At 44.9% G+C, this 26,946-nt stretch overlaps 1 protein-coding gene across 3 annotated transcripts in view; it reads left to right on the top strand.

Moving 5' to 3' along the window:
- The window catches only part of AMPD3 (adenosine monophosphate deaminase 3), a 144,482-nt gene that overhangs the window by 2,144 nt on the left and 115,392 nt on the right, over positions 1–26,946 (top strand). The window contains exon 1 of one of the 3 annotated variants that reach the window (XM_069623657.1): positions 24,372–24,712. The exons of 1 other annotated variant lie outside the window; for it this stretch is intronic. In XM_069623657.1, the coding sequence (XP_069479758.1) occupies positions 24,691–24,712 (22 nt within the window). In that variant the 5' untranslated portion in view covers positions 24,372–24,690. Of the gene's footprint in view, positions 1–24,371; positions 24,713–26,946 lie in introns of those variants that run through there. One more of the 3 variants, XM_069623658.1, reaches the window with a different exon arrangement.

The following is a 26,946-nucleotide window of genomic DNA, read 5'->3' as shown; positions in this document are numbered from 1 at the left end:
ATGTTATCTCCATTACCAGGTGGCCCATTGCTATTTCCGGGAAGTAACTCTCAAACCCTGTGTGGAGCCTAGCCCGGGGTTCTCAGCCGGTACACAAATATTCTCCCTACTTACTTGCGGGTGCCCCCACCCCTAGTTAACATGGTCATCCTGTCAAGGCACCAACCTTAATGAGATCTAGTGGGTTTCCCTTGCCCAATCTCTTATACCTGAGGCAAACCAACCTTCCAAGTTCGTCAGCCTCTCCGTCCTGGCGCCAGGGACCTGCCGCACCATTTTATTACCATACAGGAAGGCCCGTTGATATATCCAGGAAGCAAGTTGCAATCTCTGCATTGAGCCATCTTAACCTTCGGGTAAGCGGCCCGCAGGTACGTAGATATTCGCCCTTACCTTGCCTTCCCAGGGCATCCCGGGTATCCACGGCCCTTGCCGCTCATCCGCACAAGCTGCACATTGGCGGTTGCTACCTGCCGTTTTCCTCTTGGCATCTCTTCCTGAAACATCATGAAACTCCATCCGCCACCTGGACCCGCTCCTGGCACCGGCCAGAGCGTTGGGTCCAAGCACCCATCCCTGTCTCCATGACACCATAGCTCACCTTTCTGGGAGTTCCCCTCGCAAACCGTGTTCCCTACCTCACCTGCTTGAGCCCACTTTACCAGTGCTGCTCCACCAACCACTCTGAGCTGTTGCCACACTGTATCACTTTCCTGGCAACCTTCTGCCTGGTCCTTCGATCCTGTGACACAAAATCCCCAAATTAGTAGTTTAGACATCCCTGCCCCCACAAAATCGCAGGCTGCTTGGTGCTCGGGAGGCAGTAAAGCGTCAGTGAATGCTGCAACCTTGCTACTTATTCCTCTACAGCACCCTCCTGCTGTATGTAGCCCATGTTCCCATATCATTTTCTAAATCCAATTTCCACCTGTGACGCCAACCCCCCCACTTTGTCCACCCTTGATAACCTCTTGCCTTCTACAATAGTGTAGATCTATGCATATCGTTAACTGTAATTACCTTGTCTGCGCCCTTCCAACCGTGCTGACGTCCCTTGCGTTCCTCACATGAAATGTGCACCAATCTTGGAGTGTCATACCTCAAGCTATTTTAATTTCACCTTCCAGTCCTCCAGTGACAAGGGAGCCCACCGAGGGACTCTGTGCTAGTACATAGCGTTCCGTACATCCAAAGTTCATCTAGGATGCAAACCCGTTCCTGCGTCCACCATTCCTTACAATTTCCCATGTAACCATTGTATAGCTCTGTCCCAGCCTTCAGTTTGCCCCCCCCCCACTGGTGCGTGGAGACCAAAGCGGCTCCCGGTCGCCACTGTTCTGCCAAAGAACATCCATGTATCTCAGATAAACGACCCGAGAGAACACTGCTCTCCCAACTAGGAGTAATTAAGCCATGCCATCCTTAATCAATTAGTACCATTAAACCCTGAGTAAGACTTCAAAGAAAGTCCTATTCAGTCTTTCTTCCACATTTTCTGGGACACAACATCCTAGTTTCAGGGAGTGGTATATGACCGGTCACAGACAAGCAACCGAACAGGTGTAACCCCAGTACTGGGTAGAGGTAACCCACTTACATACCCTTAACTTTCGTGCTGCAGTGCAGCATATTACCTTGCCCTTAATGGCCTGAAATTAACTGCTACCGTGGAAGCGTGCCCTTCACGTCAATCTCCTGTACAACACCCAAGTGAGTTGTAACAGGCCCTATGCAAAGCAAAACCACCATATTTTTATGCTAACGGAGTGAACCTAAATCCGAGCGTCCACCCACTACCCTGAAAATACTATGCCGTTAAGTGCCCCAGTGTGCCCAGTGGTCTCCAATCTCCCTCCATTAACATGCGTGTAGCTCTGTTCAAAACATCTTGAAATTTGGGGGCGGGTGGGAATTTTGCCTGTATCTTACATATGCCAGCATACACTTCATACCCCTTGCATATTCATCCAATCCTCTCCTAACCCACTTTATACAGTTTGCAACCTTGATATGATATGATGGGTTATTTATAGTGCGCTCAATACCCAGAGTTTTCTAAGCACGGACCAGGGATAGAAACTGTGTTGTTCCGCGTCGCCTTGCTTCCAATGCGAGCATGTTGCCCCTGAGCTAACCTCCATTCGTACCTTCACTGTTAAACCTATTCCCTAGATACTTCCACTCTTACATCCTGCTCTTTAGAGCCTCTTTGAACCTGTGTTCTGCACATAGATCATTTCATTATAAACACAAAGCCGGTCGTGGGGCAGCCTGTAGTCCACCCTTGCCCCCTCCTTTTCGGATTCCTCTTTCCATCCCCTCGCTGTTTACCACTAATACAGCAGTGTCCTGGCTGTTTGCCCAGGCTTAACTGTGTGTGTTCATTAGAGTGCATGCCGGAGCGTCATGCACCTCAGCATATTACATTTGAACCTACCTTCCCCCAGGACCTGTGCATGTGTGCCACGCAATGCTAATGCCCTAGGCTGGTTGTGACTCTCTCCTGTAAAACCTGCATATTTCTCACGGAAACGGTATGCTATGCTCAATCAGTGGAACGCCAGCACTGTGAAGACCACGCAGTGGCGGGGCAATAGTTGCCTTATTACACATGGTGCTCAAATAAACCGGCCTTCCGGGCAAAGCCTTTAGACTGAAACAGATTGCGGTCCGTGTCCACCACCCAGGACTCCGCCTTGCTCCTCCCTCTGTCACACCTTGTGTATGTGGTTTAAAAATAAGTCACAAATAAATCCTCCCCATGCTACTTTTCCAGCACCCCGGGATTGGGCAGACCCGAGGATCGAGCCAGTGTTGCTCTAGTGTCATCTTGCTCCCAAGGCGAGCATGTTGCCGCTGAGCTATCCTCCTGAGACAAGTGAATGCAAATGATACTAACCTGTAAACACGGCACAGGCTGCCCTGCGTGTACTCAAACCCCAACTACCCTATGTTGTACATGGTAACAATTTGGACTTAGACCACCATACACCTGTTACAGGCTGCGCACAAAAGCAAAGTACTAGATCCACATCAACGTGCTGCGCAAACCCTTTCACCACCTGAGGCAGGTATGCTGCTTGGTGCTTATGATGCAGTGCCCACTCTTTTGGCGCCTTGGCATGAAGGCGGTCTGCATACAAGGCTCTCTCTCCCAGTCAGGGGGTATCAGTCTTCTTCCCCGTTGTGGGAATAGTCAGCGACTGCGCTCTCGTTTCAGCAAGACCTCCTTGGACATGTGAATGGCGACGTGCCTGCTGGGAACAACAACTATGTCCTCGAGACACGGCCTCACCTCAGCCCGTACGTTTGGGCACACCATTCTGCGTGCCCAGATACAGTGACTGCAGGAGTTTAAAAGGGCAATTGGATATTTCCAGGGGCAGAGATTTTTACGACAAAACAAGGCGCTTTGTAGTATTTTAAAAGCACCCTAATTCTAGAATAAGATTGGGTTTTGAAAGTGTGCCTTTGGCGGCAGCGCCTGGATAAGGGCCAACTAATATATCTCTGAAAAAGGCAAAGACATTGCTTCTGGTGCCAGGGCAGTGTCATCTATAACAACACATGGGCATTGGGCGGATGGACCAGAGAACACAATGATCCCAAGAGGCATAGAAAATAGATTTAAAATAGAGCTTAACAAACATATATATAAGTGTGCAATGCTATTTAATTCAGGTGGTCATTGATTAGAAACAAAACAATGTCAGAACAAGTAATTATTAATTGAAGGCGAAAGAGCATATTAAAAACTTTGAGAAAGTCTACAATGGTACAATACAATAAAATGTCACAACACCCAAACAATCTAGTACAGCAATATTCAAACTTTGCTATGCTGAGCCCCCTCCCATTGAGTACAAATATTGTTGTGGAGCCCCCGCCTTCATTAAAAATAGTGTTTCCCTTTGGGAAGTCCGCCCCCCCCAGATGCCATATCTGCTTATATTTTCTATTGAAAGCAATCACCATACACCTTTTTTGAAGAGCCGTGTACTCCCTAGCCAACCTTCAGGGCTAGGGTGGGGAGGGTGCAGGGGAGGGCAGCCCCACAGTTTGAAGAGCACTGCTCTAGTACAAATAGTTGTAAGAAAAGGGGATCCAAGTCGAATATTACAAGCATAAGTACATCCAATACATAATGATGAATCAATTAACGGGGTAGTCCAAGAATTAGCAATCCTCAAATTGAGAGGTAGTTATTAGATATAGTCACTCTCATATTGTGATCTACCTTTTTAGTGTATTTTCAAACCAATTTGACATGTTTCATTCCACAAGCGCGTTAAGGAAACTTCATCAGGGGGCTAGAGGTATACTGGCGGGCTGTGGCCGATAGATGAAATAGATAAAAGCACATAGGGAGAACATTGTTCATCCTACCTGTCAAGCAAAACTTCCTTAGTGGAGATTAGATCGTATTGAATATATGATTCTGGCACATGTGGGTGGGTCAAGGATGGCCACAATATATATATGTTTATGGGGAGCTCAACCTCAAGACACCAAGGAGCGGCAGAGAGAAAATCTGCAAATATATGAAAAGGAGTGCAAGATAAATACTAACTTCCATGTATTCCAACAGGGGTGTGATGTATAAGCGGTACGCTTGGAGAGTGGTGCAATATGTTTCGGTTAGTCAGGCGAATACCTACAGGGCATTCAAGGGGGGGCTTTTGGGGAAATACAAGGGGAGAGAAATTCTCCATGTAGCGATATGTATCAGAAACCATTGAATGCGAGGATAGGCAAAGTAGCCAGTAATCCTACCTTGTTGTGAAACCTCAGTGGATCAGCATACAGCCAGATTAAGGCAAGAAGTGCAGCCACTGTTATGCTGTGTAAAGCTATAGAAAAAGCCAGTGAACCATTCGCTGGATCTTTTTGTGATGTCATCACGTAATGAGGATGTAATTACACCACGTGCAGACAGCGATGATGTCCCAAGTAGGATACTTTGTAATTACTATGTTAATAAATACAAAATGACATAAAGGTATACTTCACAGAAAGGGGCATCCTGCACAGATAGAAACATTTGTAGAAAACAGTTCTATATAAAAAAACACAATATATATATATATATATATATATATATATATATATATAGTGGCAATGCTCGACTCATTAAAGGACTCTACAAATTCGACCACATCACCCTGACCCTCAACAAACTGCACTATCTCCCACTGCAAGCCTGTTTCATCTTCAAATCCTGTTGCATCATCTACAAGGCTGTCATCCTGAAGTCCCCAAGATACCTCACTGAGAAACTCAGGACCTCCAGAGGCCTGAGATGTAAGGAAATGTGCAGACTTGAATTACTAGAGTGCAGGAAGGAAAAAACCAGAAGACAGACCTTCTCTGTCTACGCTCCAAGACTCTGGACCCTCCTCACCGTCCCCATCAGACTTGCCCCATCACTTCTACAGTTTAAGAATGGCTCCTCCTTAACACCTAGGTACACAAACTATGCACTCCCCACCCTACCTGACACTCAGTGATCTGCTCCCCGCTGGCTTCCCTCCATGCTGCCAATTGCCCACCTGCCCCTGCCCGCTCCATGTTCCCTTTTTCTCTGCTTCCCTCACTTTGTTCTTCCCCTTGTGATTGTAAAGCACTCTTTTGCTTCCCGAAGCTAAGTCTGCTAAGTCTGCACTCAATAAATACCCTAATAATATATATATTTATATATATATATATGTGACAATATGGCTTGTAATCACGGAAGGGGGAGGTCCCCTACTCAATCAGAAACTGGGAAAAAAACGAATACAAACAAAAGGTTCCTGTCGGTACAACCATTTTTCTTAGAAATGTATTTTCTTATTCAAAATTCACATGAATGTCTAATTCACCTGGCTACTTAGAAAATCTGTATAAACATATACAATAGTCATCAAGTGATCAATTCCTCAATTGTGTCTGTAGATCTTTTGATTATTCGAATAGTCCCTTATTTTCCATAAAACAAATGACAAAACAAAGTAGCGAAAACATTATGTTTCAGCGATCAATAAGGATGTCGCCTTCTTCAGGACCAGGGGACTACGTATATAGCAAAACAGAGGAATTCATTAATGTTCCTTCAATTACTCTCTGTTACTAAAAAGAGAACGCCAGGAATTACAAAAGGTGAAGCTCTCACCAATTGTCTCTTTAGTATAGGATACCCCAATCAATGCAGTGAACAGTGATTTCCTCAGTTCTTATTTAGACCGCACGGAGCGCTGTGCAACAGATAACAAAGTCTACATAAAAAATGAGACACATAAGGGAGAATATGTTATAGCTACAGTCCTAAAATCATACCTCCAGTACCAAGATACTGGCACACTGCTCAAAGGCCCAAAGTTATATCAGAGATTATAAGAAGAGCAGTACATCTCTTCCAGGAGCTTCAACGAGGATCTATGAGGAAAGCAAATGCCAAACTAAGTCAATTTGTAATAAAAAAAACCAATAAGATACTCAGAAAACCAAACCCCTAACTCTTTTGGCTTACCTAATCGAAGACATTTCTTCTCTGGAGCATTTAACTGTTCATTTAAAACGACCTGAAGTAACTGAGCGCTACTCGCAAGGCAATTTTCTATATTTTTTATATGGGGCAGGCGTGATGGCATCATCACTTAAGGCCAGAAATGCTGTGACATCATGACGTTACATTCTAGATGTGAGTTTTTTTTCCAAATCTGCGATCAAATCAAACTAATAAGTTACCAACATAGGTATTGTAAGGAGACAGTCAGAATGAGTATTAGTATTTTTTTACAAGAGACATTCTGATTTTAGTAAGTCGAGAAAACACATGTATATAATCCCAAAATATATCAAATAACTAAACCTATATACATCTGTAAAAAAATATATATGTGGTACAATTAAGTGTACACAGTACCACAAACAACATATCATATATACAACATATAGACACAGTTTTCGACAACAACAAGGATATTTGCTTGAAAATACTTTTTCCGGTAAAGACCATAAACAAAGTTCAGTGTCTCAAAGGGTAAGTGTACATAGTTTCACAAACAGCAATCATATAAATAGATTTTGTCAACAGTAAAGAAGAAAGTTACTCATCAATGGTAGTAGGCAAGATGGCCTACCAGATGTTATATCTATCTAGGTTAAAGCAAGATGTGTTAATCAAGGCCATCAATGTGAGTACGCATTCTGTAAATCCACCTAGACTCCTGTAATAGGACTGACTGCTCCACATCGTTGCTACCTTTAATGGTGTCCAACACCCATCATTTGATGTAATCTGGAGTATGCTTCATTGTTCCATAGTGAGCACCTAATGGGGTGATATGGTTTTTGCATCTAATTCTTGATCGCTGTTCTGAGATTCTAGTTTCTACAGCCCTTTTTGTTTGGCCCACATATCTCAGACCACGTGGACATTCTATACAATAAATGACTTATTTAGTTTTACAATAAGTAATTTCTTTCAGGACCGATATATTATCTCCAATGTTAATGCATCAGTCTTTTTCGTAAACCTACAAACCGGGCAAAATCCACAAGGGAAATGGTCCTTAATCGGACAAAGATCCCATAGTGTAATCTTCACACAATTTGTTTTGATGTCCACAGTGGACCAGTTTGTCTCTTATGTTCCTGGCTCGTTGCAGGGCAAACATGGGCAATTGCTCATTAGAAAGTGATAGCTGTACAATAGGCCAATGTTTCTTAATGATTTTCTTGATTTCTTATGTATTAGGAGAATGGGTGATTATGCATGCCATTTGAGATTCCTCCCTCTGTTGTTGATGTCCTATCAGCAATATTTCCCTATGTTTATATCTTGCTCTCTTTTTAGATTTGTTCAAATGTTTTTTGGGATAGCCTTTAGTTCTAAGTCGTTCATCCAAGATCACTGCATGTTCATACAAATCTTCAAGTTGTGTACAATTTCTCTTAAGCCTCAAATACTGTTCAGATGGTAGGTTATCCTTTAGGCTATGAGGATAAAAGCTCTTGTAATGCAATAAAGTGTTAGGTGCACTAGGTTTCCTAAATACTGTACATTGTAGACATTGCTCTTAATACATACATAAAAAAATTAACCTTAGATGGACTAGATTCCATAGTGAATTGTATGCAGGGATTACAATTGTCTAACCAATTGTAAACATCTGATAAGAGGTTACTGTTGCCATGCAATATTAAGATAATATCATCAATGTAGTGCTTCCAAATTGACATATTGTTCACAAATGGATTGGTGTTAGCATACACAAATGTATTCTCAAAAGCTGCCATGTAGATTACTGCAAGGCTAGGCGCAAAGACTGCACCCATAGCGGTGCCCTTTATTTTTAAATAAAAATGTCTGTCAAACAATTTTTTTGTAGAGGTATAATCATTAATTCAATAATAAATTCAGTTGGAACTCTATCATTTATTTGGTTTTGTACGAGATGGTGTCTTATACATTCTATTGCCTCCTCTTAGGTGATACTTGTGTACACTGATTGTGTATCCATAGTAACCAAAATGTCTTCTTCTGTGTTCATTCGCATAGCTTCAAAAATCTTAATTACAGATGACGTGTCTTGTAAGAAAGACTTGGTCTGTTGAATAAGTGGTTTTTAAAAATGGTCCACATACTTTCAAATGGGTTCTAATATAAATCTAGAGCCTGCTACTATCGGCCTTCCTGGTTGGTCACTAACATTTTGATGTACCTTAGGTAGGGCGTAAAAATTAGGAACATTCGCAGAGGGGTTATTCAGGAAATCAAACTCATGTTTTGTTAGCCATTCTCTTGAATGAACAGCTCAATGCTCCAGATAAGAAACGACTTTGGTTAGGTAAGCCAAATGAGTTAGGGCTTTGGTTTTCTAAGGATCTAATAAAATAAATGGACTTAGTTTGGCATTTGCTTTCCCCATAGATACTCATTGAAGCTCCTTGAAGAGATATACTGGTCTTGTTACAATCTCTGATTTAACTTTGGGCCCTTAATCAGTGCGCCGGTATCTTGGTACTCAAGGTAATAATTCACTATGTATACGTTTCCTATTCACACTCCTTTTTTGGACTTTTAACTGTAGCTTTAACCCATTTTCTCTTTATGTGTCTAGTTTTTTATGTAGACGAAATAACAAGCATGGGACTCAATAATGAATGGAAAACAAAGCAGAAGCATGCTTTCCTCAATACCTGTGAAGGAAGAACACCCACCATGTATGTCATTCCCAACATACACAAGAACCACACTAACCCTCCAGGCAGACCCATCATCTCGGGAAGCTGTTCCATTTTGGAACCGACGGGCAAATTGACAGAAACGTATTTGAGGGATACCATGGATGCCATTAAATGCTACGAAGGCACCACCATCAAACAACCCACTGACCTATTGGTCACCATGGATATCCAAGCCTGTACACGAGCATACCACAGCAGGAGGCCATCGAATGCCTCAGGGAAGAGCCCAACACTCAAGACATCCAAAATAGAGTCCCCATTGACTTCCTTATTGATCTATTGACCATAGCCCTCACAAGGAACTTCTTTGTATTCGATACAAGTTTTTATTTACAAACCAGAGGCACAGCCATGGGTGCAGCCTTGCATAAAGTTTGGCTATTATATACATGGCACAGTTCGAAAGACAACATGTTTTGACTCCAATCCGTTTCATGAAAAAAGACATAAATGGAAAAAGTATATTGATATTGTTATATTCATCTGGCACGGAACCCCTGAACACCTTGAGGAGTTCCTTCAATGGCTCAATACTAGGAACCCTAACATCCAGTTCACCATGTCCCGGAGTCACGAAAGAATAAACTTTCTCGACTTGACCATATGGACCAATCACAACACCCTGCAGTGCACAGTGTTCAAGAAAGCCACTGATCGCAACACACTACTGCATTTCTCGAGCCATCACCCCACCACCTTGAGAAACAACCTACCTTAGGGTCAATACTTACGAATACGACGGAATTGCTCGAACATAGCTGTCTATCACGAACAAGCACTGGAATTGGAGAAGAGGCTAAAAGCTAGAGGATGCCCAAAACATGTCATCAGGAATGCACACAATAGAGCCCGATGCACTCCCAGAGAGGTCCTTCTAACACCAAAAACCAGAAAAAGTGCAGAGGAAAGACTTGTGTGCGCCCACACCTACAACCATCAAACTACCAAGATTAAGTCTACGATCAGGAAATTCTGGCCCTTGGTCCAAAACATACTTCCCAACGAACCAGCCCCTTATGGCACTAAAAAGATCCAAAACTCGTATAGATTATTTGACCAATTCATGTTTTTGCAGCCCTAACAGCAGGAATTATCTGTGGAACATGAGACCCATTCTTAGGCATTTTCCATGTGGCACATGTAGCATGTGTAGATTTACCAGCAAGATGTCCAGCTTCGATATGAAAGGGAAAACATGGGTTTTCAAACCCCTTTCCAACTACAAAACAGCCATTGTTATCTATTGTGTCCAATGCCCGTACAGCAAGGGATACATTGGGCAGACATGCAGACCGGTCCACAAAAGGATTGTGGAACCCCGGTCCAAGATCAGGTGTAAAACACAGCACCCATGGTCCCCCACTTCATCAGGAACCAACATTTACATGAGGACATCAGTGGTGGGTCATAGAAGTGGTCACCAACACACCGAATATACATGCCGCAATGGACCACAAAGAAGGCTGGTGGATCCACATTATGAATACACAAAAGGATGGTCTCAATGAGGCACATATAATATTGTAACCATCGTCCAGCAGTGGGTCTGTTCCACCCACTTGCCTCTGCTATCCTGCACAAACACCCTAGGTAGGCCCTGACACCCACTCATGCACAACAAGGGGCAGTCATCTCAGCACATTTACTCAGCAGCAATAATTTCATTGAAAGAGCATGACTGACCAATCCACCTTGCCCTCACCCCAACCACTATGCGCATCGCGCTTCGTTGTCCTGGGTTCCATCCTACTCAGCTACTAGGCGGACACAGCCTGCAGATAAGAGATTTGAACAACTTGGACAACACATGTACCCCGTCAGTGACATTCTGGCCTACCATAGAGACATTCACATGCATTCTAGCCGCCATCCCTGGCAGACAGTTTCTTAGACTACCTTGCATGGCCAGCGCCCCACTGGTATTTCTCCTGCAAGCACACTTCACAGACTTTTACACACCCCACTCTCCAGCAGGGTTCTATTAGTAGGCCCGGCCCACATGCAGGGCCTCCCTTCCATCTGCATTCCATGTCTCACACATTCAGTGGATCACAACAATGTAGATCCGGATGGCCCTGGTTCCTACACATTTCCCATTCCCTGTCCACTTATCACACTCTCTTCACAACCAGTGAAGCAAATCTATATTCTTTCGTCACTAACGGATCTACATCGTAGCTATTAAAATACCTACAACCTCCTGATAACGTGTGGTCGCGATCACCAAAACAGGCATCATCCATGCCCTGCATAGTATGAGCCCCCCGGGGGTTGCCTGAGCAATGCTAGTGACCTATCCACACCACCGCATTGGTGTGCCTTCAGGACTCCGTCCCCCTGACAACAGCCGCTACACAAAAACCTCCTCTGCAAGCATACAATACCCACAGCCTCGCCACCATCGGGTTTCCAAACACGCCACGAGACGCAAATTCAGACGCTGTTCCCCTCTTAGCCAGGCGCTCACATTAAGAAACCTTTGCACATACAGCCAAGTGCACACCCTTTTTCATTCAATTTATCAACCGCAGCGCGGCCGCAATAGGTGATCACTCAGGACATTTTCCCTTTCGCATCCCTCTCTGTTTGTAGATTCTGACACCCGGCTATCTTAGCAACACGGGTCGCTGAACCCCAGCGAGACCTGCACTTCTACAATTTCCAGTACCCCACTACTTTAGACGAGCATTGGATCTTCCACCTTCCTGGCAACTTTCCCTACAGCATCGATCCATAGCCTGTGTTGAACACAGGAAGAGACCTCCAGCCCCTGGCATACAAGCCTCATTTCCTCCATGCCTCCACTTATTCAGCATGGGTAAACTTTCATTCTCCTGCAACATAGAATGTTGACCGGGCGGCTGGGCTACTGACCTTCACGGCCTGCAAGAGAAACCCATTAGATATACTTATTTTTGTAACCCTCCATCTTTGGGTCTTTTCCTTTATTTTTATTTGTGTTCTCTCTCCTTTGTCCCCCTCTCCCCATTTCCCATGTATATCTACAGGACTTCCAAGTAACATTATGAACCACCAACCGTCGACAGACGCTAACCGAGTCCATTTTCTAGGTCTGCATCTGCTCTACATATAGAGGTTAGTATCGCCCTGATGCTGACTTATGCTTTTATGCCCATTTTCCTTTCACTCCTCTTTGTTGGCTCTACATTACGTTTCCGCTACCTTAGCCAACATACCCATTACTGTCTATGTTTGCTTGCAGGGTCCCCTCAAAGAAATTGACTTGGGTCCTGAAGAAGGCAAAAGCCAATTAGGAATCATTTTCCGAAAGGTAAAACCAGACGGACGGACTGGTGCACCGCCACCATCGTATGGTCTTAGTGGCACTCATCTTATTCAAGCTCCATCATTTATGGAATTTGATTATCCCTCCTTTTTTTTCTTGACGTAGACCTGCAATACGATTTAATTTGCAGTTGGGCTAGACAGACAGTGACCAAGAGAATCACTTCATGCATAGTCCCAACATATTTTTAAACCACACTAGTATTCAATATACGGTGTGTTTATTATTGTGTATTTCTGATTTGTTCATGAACTCTTCTGTTTTTGTTCCACACTATATTTGTTATTTTTGTGTTGTCATGTTTTCTGTTTTATGCTATGCACTTATGTATTAAAAACACTGAATAAATGTATCTATATATATGTATATATATATATTTTGATACATACCTGAGTGCATAAGGTCCTTCATCTCCTCAGAATATTATATACAGGAGGGAACTCCACCTTCAGGCAATTTTCCCCTCTATCCGACCCATGGTTACAGGGTTTTCATATATATGTGTTTATGTTCTCCTTGGTCTACATATCCTACCTGTTTAGAATATGTAACTTCAATTTTGGAAACCCACTCTTGTAAACTGAATCTTGGCAAGCACCAGCTGGTGATCCCTGTCTTTCTGCCTTTCATCCCTCTCAAATTCCAATTTGGCCACATTAAACTCAAGCTCTTTCCCTCTGAGCCTACATTTCTCCTTTTTCAAATTGAACAATGCCTCAGCATCTGAGGTTGTGACAGCCAAAGTTCAGAGGATGCCCTTTTTTCCTCCTCATTCTCCACATTAGTCACTGCAGTGACAGTTACTCCATTACTGCTGGTGGGTCACTCCCCTGCTCCACTATCAGGACCATTTGCACAACCTTATTTCTTTCAAAATCCATAATTTTTACAACCAGCTCTGCTTTTGTTCTAGAGACTGTTAAACCCCTGTCAGCACACCACTTTCTTAACTGCTCCACTTTGGAGGCCTTTAAAGTGGTCAAAGTGATTGTTTCCATTATATCTAGTACAGTAGGGGACTTGTTTCTACAAGGCAATCAAAATGTATAGTGTTGTTTAAGCATTATCTGGACACTCCAACGGCGATCTACACTGTGTCACCCAAGATAGATCCTTTTCACAAAACACCCAGATGTTATGTTGAGAGGATCATCCCACCACTGTACACCAATTTGTTAGGACTGATTATCTATACTCTGGCCTGGTGGGCGATGTATAGATGGCCAACTTATATGGTGACAGGAACAACTCTGGGAAGCTTTAGCAAACCACTGTTGGTAGCAGTGACAGGCGGTCTAGGCTAAGATCTTCAGAGGTGGTGAGCTTGTAAATTGGCTGTCATTTCTTTACTGCCACTTTAGAGTCACTTTTTACCACACTGACATACTTTTAATGAGGCCTATGATGATTTAACTCATTTCATTCCACGTTCAAGTTTAGAACTTGTTTTATTTTACCCGCTATAAATTTAGGACTGCAAGTACCAGAATCCACATTTTTGCAAACCTTAAAACCATAACCGACTAATCATCTCAAACATGACATGGGGCCACAAGAAATCTCTTCAAACTCTCCTCTGATTGATATACTTGTAGCCCTAGAGAAACACTCCAAATGAAGCATTCTGACAAACTCACCTGTTTTTAATAATCATGACACCGGAGTGAAGATTGTTGATGGGTTAGTGGAACAGGGTTATAGAAATGTACTCAACGCAGCTTTAAGGAGTTTGAAGAAACATAGTTTATTTACAGAGTTTTCTAACATGCTGCACATTAACTAGAAAGCACTTCAGAGTGCTATTAAAGGGTACCCAGTGATTTTATCGCGGCAAAAAATACAGCGGCAAAAATACCGAATTTAGTTTCACATTTTTTGCCACAAAATATGTGGGGGGGAGGGGTTAGGATAGTCATTTATTTAATGGGGCATATGAGGGGCCGGTGATTGTTGCGGGGGTCTTCCCCGCATATAAAATGCAAACAAAAGTTTATTTTTTAAAAATCGGTATTTTCAGATATTTTGCCGCAGTATTATCTAATTGCTACCCTCTTGGAATCAGTGTTGAATTTCAAGTTCATTTTTCAGAAGTTTCCCGAGCCCTACTTATTCCTTGCAATTGTATTTCCCCGGGTGCTACAATATTTAACCATAACTGGGGGGGGCGGCGTGGGGGTTTTAGCATAAGATGCAGATAGCCATCTCACCTCGGAACACCACATCCTCCCACAATCACTGCTATGCCTGCTCCTGCCCTTCGAGAAATTAGCCCGCAAAATAAACACAGGCACTGTAAGTTTCAGGCTACTCATATATATATATATATATATATATATATATATCAGCTCTCATGCGGCCGCAGGGGGCATGACTCTCGCCAGACTTTGAAGTTGCTGGCTGTGCAATTAAGAGGGACACCTGGGACTGCCCGGGACGATCATACAGCTGGGATGAGAGGCACATTTCAAAGCAAAAGGTCAGCTCTGTCTTGAATGTCCTCATGAATTTAAAGTGCCCTGGGTCGCCACAGGAGACTGTTAGAAGGGCGGTGGGGTATTTGTTGAGGGGCAGACCTGGCAGCAGCCGGTTGGAGCAAGGCTAGATCGGGCCAAATGAAGCCAGTGCGTCCAAAGCAAAGATTCGCCTGGATTGGCTAAGGGCGGGGCCGCAAAGCCACCAGCCAATCTGGGCACAAGCAAGGGCGCATATGTGGCAAGCCCAGCCATTGGAGGAGTAGCACCTGAGCAGTCACCAGAAGAGGTGGCAACAAGTCTAGAAGCATGTGAGTGGTGACTTGCATATGGTGGGAGCAAGAGATGAGATCTCAGCTGGCAGGCCATGCCCATACTGGAGCTGGAGCTAGCTTTATGTCCAAACTAGTGGTGTCGGTGGCCGTACCGGAGCAGCTGGTGGAGCAGAGCGCCCTTCACGAAGGCCCACATTGGAGTGGGTCGGATAGTGGCACTGATGAGCAGGAAGGAGCAAGCGACGGCAGCAGCAATTTCAGTGTTTGGCTTCAAGAGTTGAGGTGGCACTGTAGAGAAGGAGCTTGGCAACAGCTTGGTGGCAGTTAGAAGTCGTGCAAGAAAGTCTTGCAAGTGTGGTCATCTGATCATGTCATACAGGTGGTAGTAAGTATAGAGGGATCAATGGATCCATCACCCCAAAAACTGCATCCTTTGCTCTTAGTATGTAGCACCAGCAAAGGGGCGTTTCGTTAATGGATCCTGTTAATTTTAGTAATTTATTTCATGTGACGTTGATCCCAAAGTCTTTAATTATTTGCCACTAGCTGTTTTTGCAGCACGTATTACAAGAGTAATACACCAATTAACAATGCACTAGGTATTCCCATCTAATAGAAACAAAACAATGAACTGTCCAATTGCAACCTTGTCCCTTTTCCCCATCACCTCCCTTGCTAATCTTAAAAGATGTCTGCATCCTTTACCAGACACCACCTAACATCCTGGGGTACTCGCCCCAAAAATTGATTTTCTTCTAGGTCCTTCCAGACTCCTCTCCTGTCACCTGCCCTTTCTGCTGAGCCATCAAAATGCCGCCACAAGCCCAGCTCTGCCAGTGTCTACTTTGAGGGTTCAATAGGCGGCCAGTCTGGCCTTTTGTTAACTCTGGTAGAACCTGCCACCTGCCACTTCCTAGGTCTCTTGGCTACTGCACAGTTTTGAAGTCCTCATGCCACAAGTCGGAACTTTCTGACCTCCCAGCGATATTTGACTTGTTCCGAAGGCTCCTATGGCTGTTCCCTGTGAGCCATTAGATGAAGTCCTTTTGGAGGTCTTATGCTGGAAGGTCACCTTTTGAGTTATATAACTCCAGCTCGCTGTTTGGGCAAAAAGTGGTCCCGTTTATCTTGTCATTCTTATTTGAAGATTTGCCAAGACGTGATGTTCCTCCGCATGGCCCATCCTTTTTACCGAAAGTAGTATCTCCCTTTCATGTCAACCAGGAAAATGGCCTACCAGTGTTTTTTTCCATAATCGCACCTGTGCAATCTCAATGTCACTGGGCCCAATAAGATCGTTGCCTTGTCCCCCTCCCTTGCCTTGTCGCGCCGTGAAACACGTGTGTATAGGCACGATATCAATAAAATAACATATCATATCATGTCCCTCTTTGAAGGAAGAGTTTCCTTTGAATAAACATGATGTATTCAGGGCCATTCGTATTTATCTGCAAAGGGTAGCATCCGTCACAGGATGTGATTCCCTAGTGACAACATTTGGGACAACTGGGCAAGGTTCCCGTCCTTCTTCTGCCATCTTGAGCAAATGGGTGAAAACCGCCATAGGGGAACCATATTCTTTGGCTGAGGCTCCCTTGCCTCTCGAAGCTAGGTCCGCGCTCAATAAATACCATAATAAGCTGTCCTTGTCCACCTTCATTCAGGGGATGGCCACTAGGGGGTGGTGACCTTGCGGGCTGAGGCTAAACGCATCCCCAAACCAGGTATTTGCAGAGCTGCCACGTAGACTCCAGCTCATACCTTCGTTTCTCACCATCAACTACGGATAAGGGTAGACTGAGAGACATCGTCTTGAGACTAAATATTGTCGGCAGAGGTTTGCTAAACTACAGGACTTTTGAGACAAGCATCTGCTATTATTGTATCACAAACGGTGCGAATACTTGTGCGGCAATAAGCAAGTTTGTTTCTCTCTTCCTGGGGTATGGTGGCATGTGTGAGTTGCTTGGCATGCTTTCACATTAGTAAGGAAGGTGGCGAGGGGAGGAATGCCCTGCTTACATGCAGTAAGATTACTCCGAGTCCAACTCTTCCTCGTCACCAGAATATGCCACCTTCCATTACCCAAATAAGGTCCAAATGAGATGCACCTGTCAAGGGCTTTGGTACCTTACGGGCAGGGCATGGCTCGCGGGTGCATTTTGATGACCGGGCAGAAAGGGGAGGAACTGAGAAGGAGCTCCAGGAAAGGGTGTTTTTAGGGAGAGAATCCAGGGGATAGTAGGTGGTCTCTTGTAAAGGATGAAGACATTCTTTATTAGTACCCGGGGGTCGAAATTAGAATTCATGGTGCAGGAGGTAGCTCCTGGGTGTCAGGATTTTCATCTGACCAGGAGTTACTCATACTGACCAAGCATCTATACTCATTAATGGAGTTCCTGAAAGATGGCGGAAAGTGCTTTTCTTTGTGAAACAGTGGCTTGCGTCTACAAAATGCACATTCCTTGAGCCCTCTTTCTATCTCTGTGTTGCGATGTCTTGTACACTATTGCAGGCTGTCTGTTGTATCCTCTCTCTCGTCCATGTACCTTTACATGTCTTTTTTTTATATTCACATGTTTATTAACTGATTTACATAACTACAACAAAGATTACAGATAAACAGCCCGGGTGGCAAAGCACAACTCCAGTAATCATACCAATTCCAAAAACCTCACCCAAATTCCCTCATACAGATTTCATTTTTTCTGCTCACATAAAATCGCCCTCTCGATCAGAGACATCTTGCGCATGTCCTCAATCCATGCGGACCTACTAGGAAAGACGCCATTTTCCCAGCCCCTCAGAATGATTTTCTTTGCAGAAAAGCAGCTCTAAGAAAACTACACCTTTTTAAGGTTGCTCAGATCCCCCAAGAGGAAATCCTCCCGCAGAATCACAGTTTGAAAGGGAAATTGCTTTACATGGATTCATTTTTTACATTCCCTTTACATTGCCTGACCTCTTGTTTCTTTCACATTTCCTTTTTGTCACTTCTTCCTTCTTGCTGCTACCACTCAGCCTTGGCCTATGCTTGTGGCTACTACATAACTCTGGCACTACATCTGTTCCTGGATTAATCTCTGTTCCTGCCCAGGGACGTCATTTAGGGGTCACCTCTGAGGTCTCCCTTGCTACCTCTAAAAAAAAAAGGTGTCTCTTTTTTTTGTAATTTTTTTTTTTTTTGTAATGCAAGCTCCTGGGCTGTGGGGCTGTGGCCAGCACCATGTGGCTCTTTACTCGTGGAGTGGCTGGCTTTCTTGTTCAGGCCTCTTAAAAAAACAAAAAAAAGGAACAAAAAAAAAGAACAAGAGTGCCACAAGTCTAACACTTTCAGCCGTGACCCTAAATAAGAAAGAATAGGAATACCAAATAATGTGTCTTTCTGAAATTCTATACAATAATTGCTAGACTCATTAAAGGTTTATTTTAGGCACACTTCCGGGGGTGAGTCACTGATTTAGTCTGTTCTTAAACACCTCAACTCAGCCTTTCATCCTTCTGAGGTCGATAAATGCTATATAATAACACATCATTATCATTTGGCCATGGATGTCTGCTATCATTCGCAGTAATTTGGTAATATGGGTCTATACGCACTGATCCTAATGATACATATGGCGATCCATCCTTTTATGAAATGTACATCACATTATAGTGATATCGTAACCATATTTTTCGTAGTGTTCTTAGGAACAATGCTATGCGATGGCACTTCCTGTTTTGTCAAGGGGTGAAAGGTCGAGTTCCATTGCTTCCCGCGATATCACTTCGGGGTGGGGCCAAATGACATCACTTCCTGTGATGACATTAGAGGGAAAGGGCCGTGTGATGTCCCTTCTGCTACCCCTGGCATTTTGGTGAAATGACGTCCCTGCTCCTACCCCTACATTTGCATCTCAGCTGCCTCCTCTCTTTTTGTGGTGCGACCTTGCTCCCTCTCTCTTCCTCCTGCAGAATGAGGTGCTAATATGTGGTATGAAACAAATCTAACATCTAAATGAAATGCATCTTTAGCTTGCATCCTATGCATTTGACAATGCATGTTTTACATTTCTTCTAGAGGTTTAGTAGTGCACTTGTTATGCAAATTCCTAGACCCATAGCTATTGTCAGGTATTGCATGGCACCAGCTAGCTGGGGGAGCCACGAGTAGCTGCTGGTAGCTGCTGGTGTGCAGCTAATCGGACTCTTGTACGCTCTATCGAGGCGCGAAATAGCTCCCGGCAGTTTCGAAGCCTGGTAAGGAAGATGGGGAGTGATGGTGATCCCCTCATGTAATCAGGGCATTCGGCTGCTTTTTGTTTAGGTAGGATGTCAGGAATGGCAGGTTTTGTTGATCTACTGAAACCCGGGGTTCGTGCCCTGAGGAAGGGCTTGCAGCTTGCTCCCCTAAATGAGGGCAATGTGCAGAGCGCCCTGCCCAAAGCTCCTCAAAGATGTATCCTTTTGCAGTTTTTAAGATGTATTTGCCATGGCTCGCGGGCCAAGTGCTTGTTAATTGCCTGAGGACTTCACAAGTAATTCCTCCCTGAACGTTTCGCTCAGTTGTCCCATCTAAGACCGCAGGACTGAACGATGAATGTTCGCGTCATGCTTCTTTTGGCTTAGAAGAAAGGTGGCGTTTGTTGATTCACTGAAATGTGATGTTAGTGCTCCTACGCGTGCTCACTTATCAACTTCTCTGCCCAGAGTAGCATTCTATCTTGCACACGTTTGGCCTGATTTACAAAAGCGTTTTACAATGGTGCAAACCCAAACCATCTGGGTTCTGTGTCCTGAAACCTGCTTTGGTATCAGGAATTCGATGTGCTGCGGGGACAGCCATATTGTATTGAAGTGGCGCACAGTGAGAACATAGGACTTCCGTACCCAACTGCGTAGCCAGCCTTGTTGCTTCTTCGGTTGTGCTTTAGTAAGGAAGAAGGCGTTGGAGGACTGAAGTGAGACGCAGGCCACGAAATATCTGTCTGTGGCCACAGCAAGAGGGGCCTCAGCCTGTAGAGATGTGTGTCCCACTTTGATGATAGGTTATTTATTTGATAGGTTATTTATAACGCGCTTAATACCCAGAGGTTTCTGAGCGTGGACCCGGGGATCGAACCTGTGTTGCTCCGTGTCGGCCTGTTTCCAGCAGACCTGACTGTACATTGTATTACTATAACACAGATGTGACGAAAAGCGCACTGTAAATCGCACCTTTTTAAAATGGACCATTGAAAGTGAAAGGTCACCTAAAAACTAACAAAATGATTTTTTTATAAATACATCCCTCCCACAATTCTAGCACAATTCTAGACCAGAACAAACTATGTTCTGTCGCAAGCCTCCGGCATCTGGGACTCTTTCCAGTGGATTGCCGGCATGGACAACCAAAGGCCCACACAGAACGCTTACCTTGCAGTCAATCACACATTTTTTTCTTCTAATGCAATCACAGCCCAGTCTCATTCAGCTTCAGACATGCCAATATGAAAAAAAGTAAGATTCACACATATCTCGAGGAAGCGAAGCGAAGAAGAACCTTTCAAGCGAAATTATTCTGAGCCTTTACTTGGATTTATTGATGTTAACACTTAGGAATGTATAACAATCCATTATTTATATTGCACTTTGCCAAAGGATTTTACCTAAAATACTCTTCTAGAAAATCATTGCTACCTGGCAACTGAAAATAATACTAATTCTCTCTGACCTCAGAAGGATGAAAGGTTGAGTAGACCTTGCTAGGATTCAAAATTGAGACCTGGAGAGCACGTAGATCCCAACAGTGGGCACATAACCCACAGAGCTATCCTACCAGCTATTTCTCATTAAACGTGCACACGGAAGCATTCAGTAATGTATTGACTCTGGAGATTACATTTCTCATAATGTATCATTTATTATTACAGTGCTTAGAAGAAGGAGGAATATGCTAATTAGTAAACTTGATACTAGTGTTATATTTTGTTTTGAAAAGCACTGACGGAGACAAAAGAGGGTGGTGGTTAGATATCCTAATAAATGTTTCTTTTTAACTGCACAATTCATTACACTGCCTACTGTGCTGAAATTTGATTGCTCATTGAGTTAAAAGCTCCACTTTGACATGTGCCAGCGTGCACTTTCCATATTTCAGCAGGGCTGAATCCGCCTTTCATCCTCCAGAGGTTGATGAATGAAGTGCTATTACATTTCATAGTAATTACACCTTTTTTTTACAGCGCTTGGAGGCAGGAGGAATCTGAAGGCAGAAAAAAACGTTTCTTGGAAACCGAAAAATCTAGGCCACATTAACATTAAAACATGGATTTATTTTGCACAAAATGACAGACCTCATCAAAAGTCACGTAGAAGCTCTGGCTCTATGGCATACAGTCTGCATTTCGTGTGTACACAAGCACTAACATCCCGCTGCACTTTTGTGAGTGAAACACATTACAAAAAGCTTTAATTTTTAATTTTTAGTTTGGGCCATTAGGTGGTGCAGTAGCACCACCTATAAGCCAAAACTATTGCATTAGAGTACAGGCAGGGAGAAATGGTTTTTGAGGAGGGACACAAAGGTGTTGTTTGGGTACTTGCCCACTCATTGACTGCCCATAGCCATTCTAATCCTTACAGCCTGTCACCCAGTTCCTGCCCCTCCCTGCCCAAAACACCCCCTCGTGGGAACTCTTTGAGCTTACTTTAATCAAGCCTTACCATTAAACTTTGCAAAGTGCCTGCTAGTGCTTTAGTAAAGCAGTTTTATGAGAGTTAATTACTTAATTGGAGTTGTAAATGCGCTTCTGGTGTAATAAAAATGGCTTAACCAGGTCTGGCTTCAGCCACTCTGTTCTAAGCACTATGTGTGTCCTTTACTGAAATCCTCCTAAAAACAAGCATTGGCAAAGCCAATAGTTTGCCTTGTGTATAAGTATTAGGCATTTGTCAGACACTGCTATTAGACGCCCATGTACTTGCACCATTTTGCACCTGCTACCATCGATAACCTGTTAATACCACTACAGCAGCGCTTGGCAAGTGCCTTTCCCATGACTACACAAAAGCCCAAACTGTTGGCATTGCCAATGCTTGCTTCACTGCCCCGGCAATGGTTGACCAGGGGTCACAGAGACATTGCCAGAAGTCTCAGGGAGGTCACCAGGGGTCGCAGCTGTGGTCCCTGGTAACCCTCAAAATGACATCCTTGATGATACTCTTCATGTGTCTCACTGACAGGCAAAAAGCGCTCCAATGCTGTAAGGTATGGCTGTAGGCGCTATACAAATGCAAGATAGCAGAACTATTGAAATGGGCATGCTTTATTGGTTTCATTAGTTACAAAAGGGCTTCAGCACGAGCTTGCCAAGAAGGCTGGTTGATCTAATGGGGAAATGACAGGGGACCAGATGTGGGAAAGACGTGACGCTATTAGTATCTAAAGTGAAAGCAGCAGTGCTGCAGGTCCGTTGGAATGGCCCTCTGCAAATATTCATTTAATTGTGATGAGGACAGGGACCATTCTGAATTGCAATACGTATGCAAATGATTTTAACATTGTGCCGCAACATTCTCTTCTCTTTTCGAAAAGAAAATGGCCCACAAACCCGCATTTCCATCTATTATTTTTATAAGAAGCTGTTGAGTAGTATGTAAGGGGACATTATAGGCAACAAGGCAGTAACTTTGATCAGAACTGCAACATGGGCATTCTATCACCTCATAAAAGTTGCCCCACAATTCGCCAACACTTAACTGATGGAGCAGCCCAGTCCGAGGCTGCGTGCCAGTCTTACAGCAACACCGGGGTAATGCAATGCCCCGCTTGCCCCCACTCAATACACCTCTTTACTAACGTGTACTCTTCGTTACTAAAATTAGCGGGGAGGCCTTTAACCAAACGATAGCATCATTTAGGCAAAATCACTTTCTCGGTCTGTGTAAAAAAAGAAAAAAAAACATGGATGCCCTGCGCTTTGTAGTGTTACGTTCCTCGGTATCTTTGCACGGTCTCCAGGCGCCCTGGCGTTTCTGAAAGGGGGGGGGGGGGCATCCACGCGAGGACAGAGAAACACTGCGCGGCAGCTTGACGCTGCGCTGACGTGTGCACTACTAGCTACTGTGTGTGGGTCTGCTTCTAGGGGGTCTGTCTTGAGGGCCATGGTGGCACTGTGGTGCACTGGCCGTGGTATGCAAGTTAGTTGTAGAGGTGCAGACTTCTGATATTTGATGTCCGCAGGGAGAGATTTTAAATGGACGCGTGCTAATGGCATAATTGGTCAGAGTATAGTGGGGCTCATGTTCGATTGAGCCATAACGTCAATGGAAGGCCTAAGAGCCCTGCATAAGGTTTTGACACCTTCCATTAATGTCATTCATTTGCACGTGCAGAGGGGGACGGAACGCAACTTGCATTTCCGCCGCCTCTCCTCCACGCCGCCACATGAATGCATCCGCTCAAACATGGATTTCCATGCCGTGCACATGCTGGAGATCCCTATGGAGTACGCCAGCTTTATGCACCACCATAGAGGGAGCGGATCCCATAGGGATCCATTGTACACGCTCCCTGCCTTGAGAGAAAGGCAGGCAGCGTGTGCAATTGAAATGAAACCCTCCCTGAAATGTCAGCATGTCGGGAAGGGTTTCATTTCAATTGTGAACACTGCTTGCCACGTGAGAATGACAAGCAGTGCTCACAATGAAAAGTAAACATAGGCAGCGTTTACTCATTTTGCATTGCGGATTGCAACTGCGAAGGACAAAAGCTGACGTTGCCCTTTACATTTGCACCCCAGTGTCCAAATGATGAACATTTTGCTGCGGGGACCTGGCTCGCATGATTGCCAGGCCCCCTGGTCTCCTCTACAGTCACCACATGGATACAAATGCCTTCCTTTTTCTGTAACCAGACACCACATGTCGCTCACATGCAGCGTTGGGCGCCCGTCCCACTGTAGACACGCAGCGCCCGGTCCCCCGCACATGATACGCGGCAGTGACATCACACTCTGGGGGGTAAGGGGTGGGGGTCGCGCCGGCTCCGCGCAGGGCACTCAGATGCCTGGGAGGATGCTGCAGTCAATCTGTTCTAAAAATAACTTCTTTTCCTTCCACGAGATATTAATCTCGAGATGCTGTGTGCATGGCAGCGTGCGTGCCGCCGGGTGTTCCGGGTGTTTTGTGCATGAGCTGTCCTTCGCCGCACTGCACATGTGGGTGTGCGACAGATGAAAACACACGTCCCGCCGCAGAGCGCGCTAGTGCCGCCGCGGAGGCAGTGAGAGGAGAGCCTGTGCCCGGAGCTTAGAGGAAGGAGCGCGCGTGGCCTGCCCGGGAGCGGAGGATCTGTGCACACGCAGCGCGGCTGGCATCTCCTGGACAGGAGCAGACTCCGTAGCCCCGCACCCCCTGCCGCCGCCGCCGCCGCAGCATCATCATGGCCCTGCCAGCCACCGTGGGTAAGGGGCAGACTCCAGCCGCCCAGAAGGCATGCGCTGCTGCTGCCAGCATTGCCTTGGATATTGTATATAACAGCTGGCAGTCGCCTTAAATGTATATCGCGATCGGAGCAGGATGAACGCGTGATAGCATAGTATAGTCGTATGTACATGACCTAAAGTTGCTGACAGGGATTTTCTATATTATTTTTTATATTAATGTATCTCATATTGGTAACGTCAATCACGAATCATATTTAAGTGCCTTGAGTCTGCCCCGGTGGGGGCGCAGCGCTTAATAAAACATGATATATTTTGTTTTATTTCAATTAAGCCCATCCAAGCTGTGCCTTTGGTGCACATGGCACCCGCCGGCGTTGGCCAGAGGGCACCTACTGTCTAAACGCCACTCGTTTCCCCAGCGCGCCGCTCACTGTGGAGCGGGGGTCCATCGTCAGATATCTGCAGGGCGAGGGGGCATGCAGCAGGCGCTGCTGCTCCGCCTCTCCCGGCGGCCCTGCGGCTGCCGCTCGCCAGCTCTTCTCACGTCTCTGCGGCAGACACTTCGAGAGGCTCCGGAGGCTTCAGGGCACAGGGACAGTACATATTCAGAAAGCAGTTTAATCATTCCTGTGATTCAGCGTTATTTGCATCCCTGCCCCCTTCTTCTATGCGAATTCTCTATCGGCGCTAATACCCCGACTCTTGGACAGCTCAGTATTTGCTGCCCAACGATTGGCTAAGAATTATCTGTTGCAGTGATGCTCTCCAGAACTCAGCTTCTGTCTTCCTCTGCTTCTCCATCTCTCTATCGCGCTCTCTCACACACGCACTTTCCCTCCCTCCCTCCCTCCCTCCCTCCCTCCCTCCCTCCCTCCCTCCCTCCCTCCCTCCCTCCCTCCCTCCCTCCCTCCCTCCCTTCCTTCCTTCCTTCCTTCCTTCCTTCCTTCCTTCCTTCCTTCCTTCCTTCCTTCCTTCCTTCCTTCCTTCCTTCCTTCCTTCCTTCCTTCCTTCCTTCCTTCCTTCCTTCCTTCCTTCCTTCCTTCCTCTTCCCCGTGTGTCCCAATAATACATTTCCCTTCCTGTGTTTATTGTTCCCGCTTTGCCACATTGTTCTCCCCCTATTTCTTAAATGGCACTTCCCTGTCTTTTCTTTCCCACTCTCCAATCCTGTTTCGCTTCCCATCTTACTCTTCCCACTCTCTCCCAAATATTCCCCCTTCCCCATATTTCCTACCCTATTCAGCTACGTTTCAGCTGAATATGGCCCCATTTTTGTCGTTTTCCTCTCTAACCCCTCTGCTTCCTCTCTTTCGCATGTTGGTATACTCACCTTTGTTATTGATTGTAGTATGTGTACAGCTGAACCATAAAGATTTGATAGAAACGAAGGCTGTGGTTTCGTTGCCCTGTGATATAAATCGCACAGTGCAATGTTATCAATTGAAACAAAATGTACTATTGTTCTGAATGTATTTTATAGGCGTGTCGAGGTTTTTTAAATTCTATTTCATTTCATTTTACAATTCATGATGTATAATTGAGTTGTTCTGTATTCTTGTGCCTAAAGGTCTAAATCGAATAAAGGCTAAATAAATAGAACAATATTAAGGCTTTAATAAGTGCCAAGGACGAGTATACTCGTCCTTTTTACATAGACTTCAATAATAGCATGGCACTTAAGAGGTTAAAGCGTAGAAGATGTGGCGAAATGGGCCTGTAGTCATTGGCTCGACCAGTCACATAGTCAAATTGCCCCCCCCCAAAATAAGGGAAGCTACTGGTTGCTTTACTGGAGCCATGTGGCCCGATGCCTTGTATTCCCATCATGACTAATACATATTACGCCTAATGTATTCATGGCATTGCCTAAGACTGCCTAGCCATACCGCTGAGCAGTAAATACAAGATGACATATAAGTCCAAAAATGTCCTGGGAGATGATGGCTCAGCAAAGCTGAGGGCGCACCGAGTAGTAATGCAGGAGGAAGGGTGTCAAGGGATGGGGCATCCCCTCCATCAAGCACATAAGAAACACCAGCGATAGGTGTCGACGCGGCGGTCCTTGCGAGCTGTCAGATACAGGATAGCAAGTGATGCAAGCCTTCAGCGGCCACCGCGGTTTCCCAAGCGGCCAGGCAGTCGTTATTTATCTCCTGCTTCTACTCGGATCAGATTTATCAACCATCTATTTTTGGGGGCATTACTAAAGTAGATTTCTTTGGTACAGAGTGTGCCTTCAGTTAGCACATCTT

Source organism: Ambystoma mexicanum, chromosome 11 (genome assembly GCF_040938575.1).
Source record: "Ambystoma mexicanum isolate Mex_15411 chromosome 11, UKY_AmexF1_1, whole genome shotgun sequence".
Classification (NCBI taxonomy): domain Eukaryota; kingdom Metazoa; phylum Chordata; class Amphibia; order Caudata; family Ambystomatidae; genus Ambystoma; species Ambystoma mexicanum.
The sequence above is the reverse complement of the archived record's forward strand: the minus strand, read 5'-3'. Positions and strand labels throughout refer to the sequence as shown.